General features: G+C 27.9%; 1 protein-coding gene across 3 annotated transcripts; it reads left to right on the plus strand.

Moving 5' to 3' along the window:
* The first annotated feature begins 485 nt into the window (after positions 1-485).
* On the plus strand, positions 486-10,565 carry LOC112597057 (katanin p60 ATPase-containing subunit A1-like). 3 transcript variants are annotated; one of them, XM_025342965.1, is made up of 7 exons: positions 486-650; positions 7,383-7,594; positions 7,676-7,799; positions 7,867-8,149; positions 8,979-9,301; positions 9,389-9,504; positions 10,163-10,565. In XM_025342965.1, exons 1-7 carry the CDS (start codon positions 499-501, stop codon positions 10,486-10,488), a joined length of 1,536 nt encoding a protein of 511 aa, XP_025198750.1. In that variant the 5' UTR covers positions 486-498; the 3' UTR covers positions 10,489-10,565. The 3 variants fall into 3 exon arrangements, with proteins under 3 accessions (XP_025198750.1, XP_025198751.1, XP_025198752.1); XM_025342966.1 differs by lacking the exon at positions 486-650 and adding an exon at positions 2,151-2,261; XM_025342967.1 differs by lacking the exon at positions 486-650 and adding an exon at positions 5,219-5,303.
* The last annotated feature ends 1,775 nt before the right edge of the window (positions 10,566-12,340 follow it).

The following is a 12,340-nucleotide window of genomic DNA, read 5'->3' on the forward strand; positions in this document are numbered from 1 at the left end:
GTAAATAAAAAAATTATTACACACATACATATTATTATATTATTATTGTATTCAAATATTTATAAAATATATTATGTATATACAAATAAAAATCGCGTTCACTAGGTCGACGTTCGGTTGTCTTCCTTGGCGTGCCTTAAATAAAGTCGAGTTATATATACACACTATACACTACACACACACACACACACACATTCACACAAATGATGTATATTTCCTTTTTTTATTAATTATTCACTCCGCAAGTATAGTCCTCGATGCGTCGTTGTGTTTGACGTAGGCCAATAACTTTTTATTACATATTAAGTCTTCAGTTTTGCCGGTTCCGGCGGTGGTGGTAGCGGCGGCCGGTTCAACGCACCCCGCGGCGTTTATCACAAAAGCTGTTCAATATACCTACACATACATAATATATTATAATAATGTATTGCGTTCCTTCCGGTCAATGTGCAGTTAGTCAACACGTTCGATGTGTATAACTGCAAAGGACGGGTCGACATGGTGCAGTTTGACGGACTAACCGCAGACCAGAGGCGCAAAGTGTTTGCCGCTCAAAGCCATTCTCACTCGATTACGATCGCTACCATCGGCGGTGGACCGGCTGCAGGTTTGAATGGATTGCAGGACCTACCTCCTATCGATGGATACGGGTATTATGATACAGATTATCGGCTGCATTAACAGTTTTTATTTTTTTAAGTAGTGTGAAAATCGGGTAACCACGTTTAGGGTAACTACGAGAGTGCCGATATATTGTGTGAATACTGAATAGTGATATATCTATAACTTGTACGATTAGTTTTTAACTTTTAAGCATCATACCACAGATATAAATTCAAATTTGATGTTTTAATTGTAAAGAATTCACCGCTCCTGCACTTGTTCTTGATATTATCATACTTAGTTATTAATTAGAATTACAGTTATTATTAATAGAAAGATTGTTAAATTGGTAAGAATTTGGTAGCTTGCATGAAAATTAAGATTACTAATGGTGTTCCACTGAAGTGTCTACACTTAATATTTCAAAAAATATAACTTCTTACATAACTTTAACTCTTTATGATTTTATTTCAGTATATATCAGTTGTAAAAATAAAAATTATTTAATGCTAAGTACAATTGTAATTCATATACTAACTTGCAATATCTAACCGAATTGTCAATCGAATATAAAAAGTGGAAACTGTTAATTTACTTATAATACTATATCCATTTGGCATTTAAGTATAAATTAATTTTACATTCTAACCTAATTTCATTTCATTGAAATCAATAAAATTGTTCGAAATGAGAAAACCTATTTAATATATTATAGTACGCATATAGGTTGTAAAGTATATATTGTGTATATAAAATACATTACTCACAGTATTTATAGACATGATAAATTCATGGAAATAATGAAGTAGACATCGAATGTCATACGGAATTGATGCATTTTTTAAAATAACTTTGATGAATTTGATCGAAACTCTGTATCGTTGCGTAATTACTAAAAAAACGTGCTAAATCACGCCTGTCTATATTATACCTGCGCGATTTGTGAACTATTAAAATGCATTCATTATTGCAGTTCGCACGGATCTTCATTGGCGGGAAAATGCCATTGCATCGGTCATTTACGATGCTTTCGATCGCGGGGAAACTTAAATTTACCGGGCCGACTTCTGTTATTTATTAGCACGTACCATTGACCTCTACGCGCAAGATTTGAACTAGTGATATCATTTAATACTCGGTGATCGATGTGTACCCTCAACTAAACGATTATCGTAGTTTCGTGCGTTATTACAATCGTTTCGCAATGTCGTTATGTGGCATAACATCGGACTTGGTGGTAATTATATATATATAATCGTGCTCGGGGGCAACGTTCTCGCCGCCGCCGTGGCCGCTACCCCCTAACTGGAGGTCCGATATAACACCTGCGTTCACCCGGTAATGGCGGTGGAGGTGGTGATAATGTAGGTATGGTAAAAGTGAGGGGGGGTCAGTTCGCCGACAACGACCTACGCGAGTCGTCTGAAACCGTCGACCCACCACCATGGCGTGCTGGACAACCGCGTCACGGCCGTCACGCATTTTTTTTACAAGCGCACGCGCCGGGGTCGTGTCCACTTGGGCAGTGCATATATTAATATTATATTATAATGTAGTAGCCACAACACCACCATGTCCGAAGGTAGTCGAAACGTCGAGTTCGAGATACAGATGACCGTACCGGTCACCACGAGACACTTGTACAAACTTCCTCCGGGGTAATGTTATATTTAATATACGTAAAGTAACTCGAGACCGCGGACTCCACGTGCTCGTGTCGCGCAGAATTCGACTCGTTAGACGAGAATAATATTATGATTGCTATATCGTAATGTCAGATCTTAGCGCGTTATACGATTTTATATTTTAGCACGATTTATTCGTAACGGGTTTCTGTGGCTGTACTTGTATAGCATATGTATAGCCATTTAGTATCCGTATTTAGGTCGAATTCTATTACAGATATCTGGTCACAATAATTGTCATATCCCATCAAACGCGTTTTCGTGATGATAACGATATATTGATATGTGCTGCAGAAAAACCGACCGACCCGAAAATATTTGGAACGTTTTTAATTCGGAACGTGTCTTGCTTTTATCGCGATGTTTAAATAGTAGCATTTCGATGGTTCACGACGAACGGTTTTTTACTGGTACGATTATTAACACATTAAGTTTAGTCATCAACAAACGTCTGTTATCGCTCGACCCCTTACCGCAAATTCACACCCTCTCAGAGACGAATCGAGAAACAACGGATCTTTTCGTACAGTTTTTTAGTTGAGATCTTCAAGACTAAAACGTCAACTATCGGCTCTAATAATACATATAATATTATGATTATTAATAAAATAGGTACGATTGTATATTATATATGGATGTTGAGAATAACTTACCAATGTTCGTGGTATAGATCAAAAACGAATGGTATACATTACATTTTTACCTATATCGTATAATATTTTATAATTAATATTGATCATAAGTCGTTTTTATTGTAATAAAAATATAATATTATTTATTATATTTACTATGCCTGATTTCTCTCTCAGGTGTGTTGCTAAATTGCATATTTAATGCGCCGTTAAAAAAACATTTTTCGTTTTTAAAAAGTCGTGTATTATAGCTGATACTTGCTGACATAGCGATAATTTATTTTGTCACAATTTAAGGACAGCTTTCGAATATCTCGAGTTAAATTAATTCATCGTTTTATTATTGTTATTATTATTATCTGAAGTACAGGCCAATTCAACTTCGCATACGTATATGCGAGTATATTGTTAGTTGATTTGCACTCAATTATTATTTTCATTATACATAACACAATAATATATACAATTATAAATTAATAAACACATTTACATTTTGAATTTGTATGTCAATAACATTATATTTTCTTGAGCCGCATGTCTTTTGAGTTTATTTGACTTTCCATTCCCCAAAAGGTTGTCTGTAAAATAAAATTGAAGTGTTATTAAATTAAACAATATTCTTATAAATATTCTGCCGAATTATTATTTTTGGATAATGATTATACACTTAATCATTTTATCTATAAAAAATCCGGTATATACAATGTAATTATTCAACATTTCAACATATATATTTAGTTATTTTTAAGTTTTAAGAAAATTAACAACTTAAAATTCATAGGTACCTTAAGGATGACTTTATTTCTAAATATTAATTAATCATTTATATTCATTAGAATTTATTATTTATTATGTATCTATTTATAATATAAATCTTTGTAGTTACAATATAAATATATATTTAACGGACAACATAATTTAGGTAATTGTATATATTCAGTTTTTTATATTGTAATTCGACGATATAGAAGTATCTTTCAGACATATATTATAATTCAGTCAAATATACATTGAATTCTTAAAACTTTATAATTTTATAATAGTAGTCATCAAATTAAATAATTATGATATAAGTGTACAAAATGTTGATAGACGAGAACTTATTAAAAAGTAGTATGGGTTTATAAAATGACTATTCATTTATGAGCCAATTAAAACATTTTGTCAACTTATTTTAGTAAGGAAAGTTAAAAACTGATGTCGATGTATTTAAATACGATTTAAAAATTGTTGAATATTTAAAAATATATTTTATGTGTGAGAAAAAGTTTCTAAGTTTGTATTTAAATTAACAATTAATTACCCAGCTAATAATTCATATTAAAAACTGGAATAATTAAATTAATTAAATATAATCAATATTGTACTTAAAACGTCCATTTGGTATAAAAATATAAACTTACTTATGTCAAAAAAGTGTCAGTTATGTTTGCTTATAAAGAAACATATAAAGTTTATCGATCGGTGTTGGGGCCAGAGGAGGTCAATGAAATTACAGGCACGCGTATGACATGGCGAAGTGAAATTCGGCATTTCCTTTTTGGTTGATATCTATACCAAAGTATGAGTTTTTTTAGAAAAAGAGTTGCGTGACAAGTGTTTTTGACCTATTATAACATTCCTGTTCCTGTTGTTTATATTCAAATAAGGACGCCAATATGTTTTAAAATAAAGTAATTTTTGGTTAAGTTTTAGGTTTGAAATTAAAACGGGTTAAGACTGTATAAAATTAATAAATTATTATTATCATAATTTTTATATCTACAAAATGATTAGATACTTGTTTGATGTATATACACATTTTTTCTTTTGGCCGCCAATAATTTTATTCTTCAATTATTGAAGAATAAAACTGATTTCCTATAACAGTTTTAAAATTATGAAATAATAACAAAACATTTTAGTTTTATTTCTATAGAATCTTGTTTATAGCTCTAAACTATATAGTTACACGTTATTATGTGGTTATAACTTATCAATTTAAATGTTTATGTAACATAATTAAACTTTTTATTCATCATCAACACAGTACGTATGTTTAATAGGTATGTTTTCAAATTAAGTAAAATTTAATAGAAATATCGTATATATAGGTGGTACCTAGTTATTTCATTGTGATTTCGACCCATTATCCGTAACCATGTTTCATTACTATGGCTACACGTTTGTTATACTATCGTTTTAGTATGAACGAATACCATAATACCTATATATTATATTCATGTTTTATTCACGTTTATTCATTTCAACAAATGTTATTCATATTATAAAATATATATACATATATATATATATAATTTATTTTATACAAATTTTTAATTTATTAAAATATAACGTTGATTGATATGCATAATAATCCTTTTTTTAATGATCCATTTTTTCAGTAAGTATCCCACTAAATTTATAACATTTGCATTGTATTTGTTTACCCACATTACATATACACTTTTTTTTTGTGTTCTGACTTAAGTAACTTAGTAAGTGCGCACAGTTAATATTGAAATAAATAAGTAAATAATTATATTTAATACTTATAATGTAGATAATTTAAAAATCACGATTATTTTGACATAATATAATATTTATAAACCTTTATTTTGTACTATGATAGAACAATGCTGATTGTCAGCAATCATCTTCGCTGATAGTATAAGCTATATATTATAATATTTATTTATTTATAAAGTACAAAACTTGGTGAAATGGTGACCAACTTTTTTTAGACAATACGTTGGTAGATAAAAATAAAATAAAATTTAATAATTGAGTACAAGTGAATTACCGTTTATAGTGATTAAATCTATACAAATTATGAAGCACAACTATTTAGCATTTTATAAATTATTTAAAATGTAAGTCACTCTAATAAGTCGTTTAAGTTGTAAATAGCTTAAAACTATAAATTTATAATAACAATAATAAAAGTTAGAAGCTTAAAATGTGCAGACAATTTCAAATTCGCGTATGTTTTTGTTGAATAGTTATCATAACTGGTTTCAAATATTATAGTCATATTTATTATATTTATTAAGTTATGCGTCATTTTTTTATTTATGATTTTTATTTTTTAGTATCATCATAATATAATATTTAGGTACCCACGAAAATGACATTTCATTTAAATCAATTTTCAACCAATTTTTATTAATGAATTGTCAGAAATGACACTGAAACGTCAAGGTATTTCTATTTTTAGTGTTTTTCAATCAAATATTTTATTGAAAGTTGAAATAATTGTATTATATGTTTTTGACATAAGTACGCACTTATATTAACGTAATACTCTACGTTATATAGGGTTAAAGGGTCTTATCTAAACGCTCTGGAATACTGATATGATTCTTTTCATAGTTATTATTTATATTTTAATATTATTTATCCTTAAAGTACATTGTACATATTATGTAATTTTATATGCATTATATTATAAATTATTTTTAGTGACATGCTTTAGTTAATAGCCATTAGCCGCCTGATATAGTATATAATATTATATTACATCTACCGTAGTATTGTTACTATTTTTATAATGATAATATCAATAATAAAAATAATTGAGATAATAATTAATAATAATTTATACATGTTCATTCGCGATAAATTAAATATAATTTATTCGAAATGATAATATAGAATTCATAAATATGGTGGATGTGTATTTCTTTTATACTGATAGTCTTCTTATATTACATGTAAGTATATTTAGAAATTAAAATATTAGTTCGAGGTAAGTTGTAAGGTTTATTGGTCGAGTAAAGATATAGGATATCTATAGATAATAATTTGATAGTTAAATTTTGTTTTAAATGTTTTAATACCATAAAAGGTCGTTTGTATTCATATTTGTATTTATTAGTATTTTATTTTTGCCTCTTTTTGTTGAATATGTTATTGAGCATACAATTTGAAAAATATTTTGATTCGTTGTCTGTATTTAGAACACATTCTAAAAAAAAAAAACTTTTCAAGTTTCGGGTTGTTTGAATTTTGTAATTACTTTTGTGTTATTATTGTTAAGGCTAGTATACCATGTCCTAATATTTCAATTGTATTATTGAAATAATGTAATTTTATAGTTTTTATTGAAAAGTTCTGTTTATTAAAAGCTTTTTTTAAGTTGAGCAATGCTTGTAAAAATGTCTTTCATATGACGCTAAATTGTATATGTATACTAAGTATTATAGATTTGTAAATTAATTCCAAGAACGCTTTGTTTAGGTTTCGTTGAAAAATTTTTCTACAGTTTTTGATCCCTTGAGGAAGTGAAATTCATTAATCCACAGTAATATTATAATAAGTATTAGTTATTTTAATAAATTGTGTTCGGCAGCATACTTTGACTTGCAGCTGGCTGATATAATATATTATATTGTTGCAGTTATGAATATTGTGGTTAATTTTATTTCGATTTAGGTTTAAATATTTTAAATATTAATTTGTTTTACTTTATTTTTTAAATCAGGCTATCTAATAATAGACCGTCAGGATGGATAGTTCAACAAGAAGTTGCTCGTATGATGGATTCATTGTTAGATCCGTTTTCATCATTTGCGTCATTTTCTAAACCCATTCGACGAACAAACCAATCATCAAAACGATCACACCTTTACAGATCCTCGTCACAACAAACGCAGACACAAAACTTTGCATCCAATACTAATCGCGCAAATAATGGTAAGATATGTATTTAATAAATAAAACAATTTTAACTTAACTATTGTAATTGTCAGCTAAAAGTTAAAATATTATATTTAGATAATCATTCTAACGGTAATAATCAGCAACAATATAAATCAAACGGTCCATCCGAGAAATGGGCTGCTTCTTTAAGAAAAAGAGATCCAGAGCTATTGCCCGCCATACACCCAAAAAGGGATAGGTAAATGAGGATTTTAATACTACCAGACGATCTTATCATAAATAATATTTTGCGTTCGTGTTGAAAGGTGTTGTTCACATCCTGGTGGATATAGAACAAAACCTGTAATACCACCACTTCATCATCATCCTACGCCATCGACGGCTCCTCGACCAACAGAATATAAAAAACAACCACAGAAAACCAAAACCGTCATTGGTTACGAACCTCATTTGGTAGACATTATTGAAAAAGACATTTTACAGAGAAATCCCAATGTCCAGTGGGATCGGATCGCTGGTTTGAAGCATGCGAAAACATTATTACAAGAAGCCATGGTGTTACCGATGCTGATGCCAGATTTTTTTAAGGTTCGTAAATACATTGTGTATAATAAGTATTATTATGTTGAAATAAAAATATTCATATTTAACAAATTAATTATAACCTTGACACATATAGATTAAATTTTATAAAAGTACAAAGCTATAGCTTTCATATATATGTTATATCTATTATAAATATCGCAATACAGTATTGAGATGTAATATGTAATATATAAAATATGTAAAAAATCAACGATTAGTCATGATCGATAACTAAACATTTAATATTCAGTTTAATCAATAAATCATCATTAAATATACAGAGATTCATAAATATTGTCTAATTAAAATATCCATTGATAATGATTATGTACTTATTAAAATTATTCATGACACCGTGATATTTGGAATTGCTCGTATACTAATATAAAATTTAATAAATTTTCTAAGATTTGTATGAACATTATTAGCAATATTTATATTAAATGTTATTGTTATGTATATATCATGATTTCTATAATATATTAAAAGTTAAAACGTTTCAGCTTATAAATGGTCCTCAGATAAAAACATAGACCTATAGACTATGATGTCATGGTATAATGTTATTATAGTTTGACTTTATCATAATATAACATGCATCATTCATTTCTTTTATTTTAATCAAAATGACAAAATATTATTCTATTCGTGTTTCCAAATTCACGATTAATAATTAGTGTATACTATTAAGAGTTAAGACAATATTCCATACTGATATAAATTACAATTTAATTATAATTTAAATTTTAATCGTATATGTACTACTATACTATACTAGGCGCCTATACTTACCGCTGATATGTGTAGTTTAATTTCGATATTGGGTTTGTAGGGCATCCGGAGACCGTGGAAGGGTGTTTTAATGGTCGGTCCGCCCGGTACCGGGAAGACAATGTTGGCTAAGGCTGTAGCTACCGAGTGCGGGACGACGTTTTTCAACGTTTCCTCGTCTACGATGACATCTAAATACCGAGGAGAATCAGAGAAATTGGTCAGACTGTTGTTTGAAATGGCAAAAATTCATTCGCCGTCAACAATATTCATAGACGAAGTAGACTCGTTGTGTTCCTTACGGGGTTCCGAAGGCGAACACGAAGCGTCTAGGAGGTTTAAAGCGGAACTCTTGATTCACATGGATGGCTTAAACTCGTCCAGGTGAATATTTCTAGACACTAATAAATGATTATACGTGACATTTTTTGTTTAAAAAAAAAAAAAACTATTTACACCATTATAATATAGTGACGAAGAAAATACCCCATCTATCATGGTTCTGGCAGCCACTAACCATCCATGGGATATTGATGACGCTTTCAGAAGACGCTTCGAAAAGAGAATATATTTGCCGTTACCAAATGGTAATTGTATATTTCATACAACGGGTTAAATAAAAATATATAAATTTTAAAATTATCTGTAGTCAAATTAAATATTAATAGTATTTGTTTGATTAAATTTGGCTCTATAATATAAGGATAATAAATTGGATTCTATTTCGTTTTTCACGAAAACTATTAAAACATTATAAATGATGGTGCTCATTATATTCATTACACCTTTCCAAAATATTTTTTGTCGTACTGTAATATATGAAAAATTTAATATGTTAAATTATTTAATAAGCACCTATTATACAGCACGTTTTATTTTATTTCAAAACAATAATTATATTAATTATAAAATTATATATGTATTTTTAAATTGTCATACCATAATTTTCGACTTCTTTAAAAGTTGTTTTTAAAATTCTAAAATATATCATGTTTTTGAGTCATTTTAATCAATTTTTTTCAATAACGTCTATTTTCGAGTTGAACTTACAAACAGTATTTTATAAACGAAGATATAATCTCGGGCCAAGTTTATATTTGTACTAATCGTATCAACAGTTTTGTTTGTCGATGTATGTCTATAAATATTTTATATTTTTTGATTATAATTTATAAATATACTCCACAACTTGTAATTTAAGTTTTAAGGCCTATAAATAATAAAATATAAATTATTGATTACCAGACGAGTCGCGGATAACATTGTTGAAACTGTGCTTGGAAGGTGTAAATTTGGACGACTCCTTCGATTATAGATTCGTAGCCAATAAATTAAGAGGCTACACAGGATCTGACATAGCTAACGTTTGCCGGGATGCAGCTATGATGGGTATGAGGCGTAAGATCGTCGGACAAACCCCGGACCAAATTAAGAATATAAAACGTGCCGACATAGACTTACCAGTAACGGTCCAAGATTTTGACGAAGCTATCGAGAGGTGTCGAAAAACTGTTACCAGTCAAGATATTGAAAAATATCAATCATGGATAGATGAGTTTGGCTCATTTTAATCGTTAAAAGTTTTGATTTTATCTTAACACATTATAATTTTGTTATTCTACAACAATAAAAATATATTTCCGTCCTATAGGTATTTGATATAATATATATTACAGATCTTATCAATTGATAAATTTGAAAAGTATAAGAAATTGTTTTTCACGATTTTATACTATTTACAACTATATACTGTGTATAATATTATATACGTAAGGTACATAATACATTTTTGACTAATTAAATTGAAAATTGATATTAAAAAAAAAAATTAAATATACAAATTATATATATTTATATAAATTATAATTTCAAAAATCATTCATGAAAATTGTAAAATAAATAATTTTATATCATTAAAATATTTTATGTGATTTATATGTTAGGAATTTTTTCTTTTTAATTTCAATATATTCGTGCATACAGTTTCAAACTTTGATTGTTTGATAATTTAAATTTTAGACGATTTGAACAGTATAAAATAATAATGATTTAGTATAATAATAATACATATAATAGAATGTATTATGTAACCAATTCATTATTTTAATTAAAAAAGTATTATATATATATATATATATAATATTAATGTATAATATGTATGTAGACAATCAAAAAAATAATTGTTTTTAAATCAATGTCAACAATTATAAATACTGATTAATATAAATATCATATAATATATATATTTACGCCCGTTTAAATTATTATAAAATAACTTTATAATAGGTAAAGAATTGATATGCATGGTTCAATATACAATTGAAGAAAGTTTATTTACGTATTATATTTATATACTCACACACATACAGCAAGTATAACATTTTTAAACATATCACTTGTCCGGTCGTTACCTACGTGAAAAAAAATAATTAAATATTATTATTTTGGTAAACCAAAACCCATATAAAAAATTATTCTCTTCAAAACATTAATAACTATTAAATATATATAATATTTATTATTTGGAAAAAAGTATACTGTTTAAAACATGCCGAATATATTGTGTACACCGGTATACTCCCTATAGTATATCTACCCGAGTGTACCTATGGTTTGTTTTGAAAACGTATTAATTGATTATAAATATGTGATAGAATATAGCTGAAAGCAAGTCAAAGTAATAATAAAAAAACAATTTCATTATTATACAAAAGGGAATTTGTATAATTATTAATTATATTGGCTGACGTGAGAATCAATAACTATGTATTATAAATTTATAAGTGATATAACCTCATTGTAATAGATAAATCTATGATATGTTTGGGTGACATTTGACTGCTGGATACATATATATGATTAAATTTAAAATCTTCAGTAAAATACAGTTCAAAGACTAATAAACACACTATAAAATATATTATGTGCTTTTGAGCTTTTCGTCCAGCAAAACATACGTGACAGTTCGCATACTCATTAGTTAATACTATTTTTATCAATTGATGAGTGAAGTCGTATTACTTATTAATAAAGCATTATATCTGTTAATTTTAAATTTTTACAATTTATAAGCGATATCTATTCGTCCTAAATTCTCTTAAAACAAAGACAAACTTACAGATGAGCAACAGAGCCACGCCCGATTGTTTTCATAACGTTTACCTATATCTTAGTCGAAAATTAAAAATAAACCATAAATAACAGTTAAGTTATAGGAAATATGATTAGGTATTAAAAACAAATATGATTTTTACAATTTTTAATTTTAAAATGTCGGATAAACAAGCCGTAGGTATTGAAACAGATCCGCTGAATAAAATTTCATTCTGCAGGGCAAAATCGACAAATTTATCACGAATGTTATAAACTTAGAAAAATGTTTTGTTCTAGAAATATATTTTGAACACTGCAATATAGTGTATC

Source organism: Melanaphis sacchari, unplaced genomic scaffold, assembly GCF_002803265.2.
Source record: "Melanaphis sacchari strain LSU unplaced genomic scaffold, SCAv2.0 Contig36_pilon_pilon, whole genome shotgun sequence".
NCBI lineage: Eukaryota > Metazoa > Arthropoda > Insecta > Hemiptera > Aphididae > Melanaphis > Melanaphis sacchari.

Coding starts and splice junctions, on each gene's coding strand:
- LOC112597057 (XM_025342965.1), top strand. CDS start 499: ATGGTGCAGTTTGACGGACTAACCGCAGACCAGAGGCGCAAAGTGTTT. Junction 651..7,382: donor CCTCCTATCGATGGATACGG/GTATTATGATAC, acceptor TTTTTAAATCAG/GCTATCTAATAATAGACCGT. Junction 7,595..7,675: donor TACTAATCGCGCAAATAATG/GTAAGATATGTA, acceptor TATTATATTTAG/ATAATCATTCTAACGGTAAT.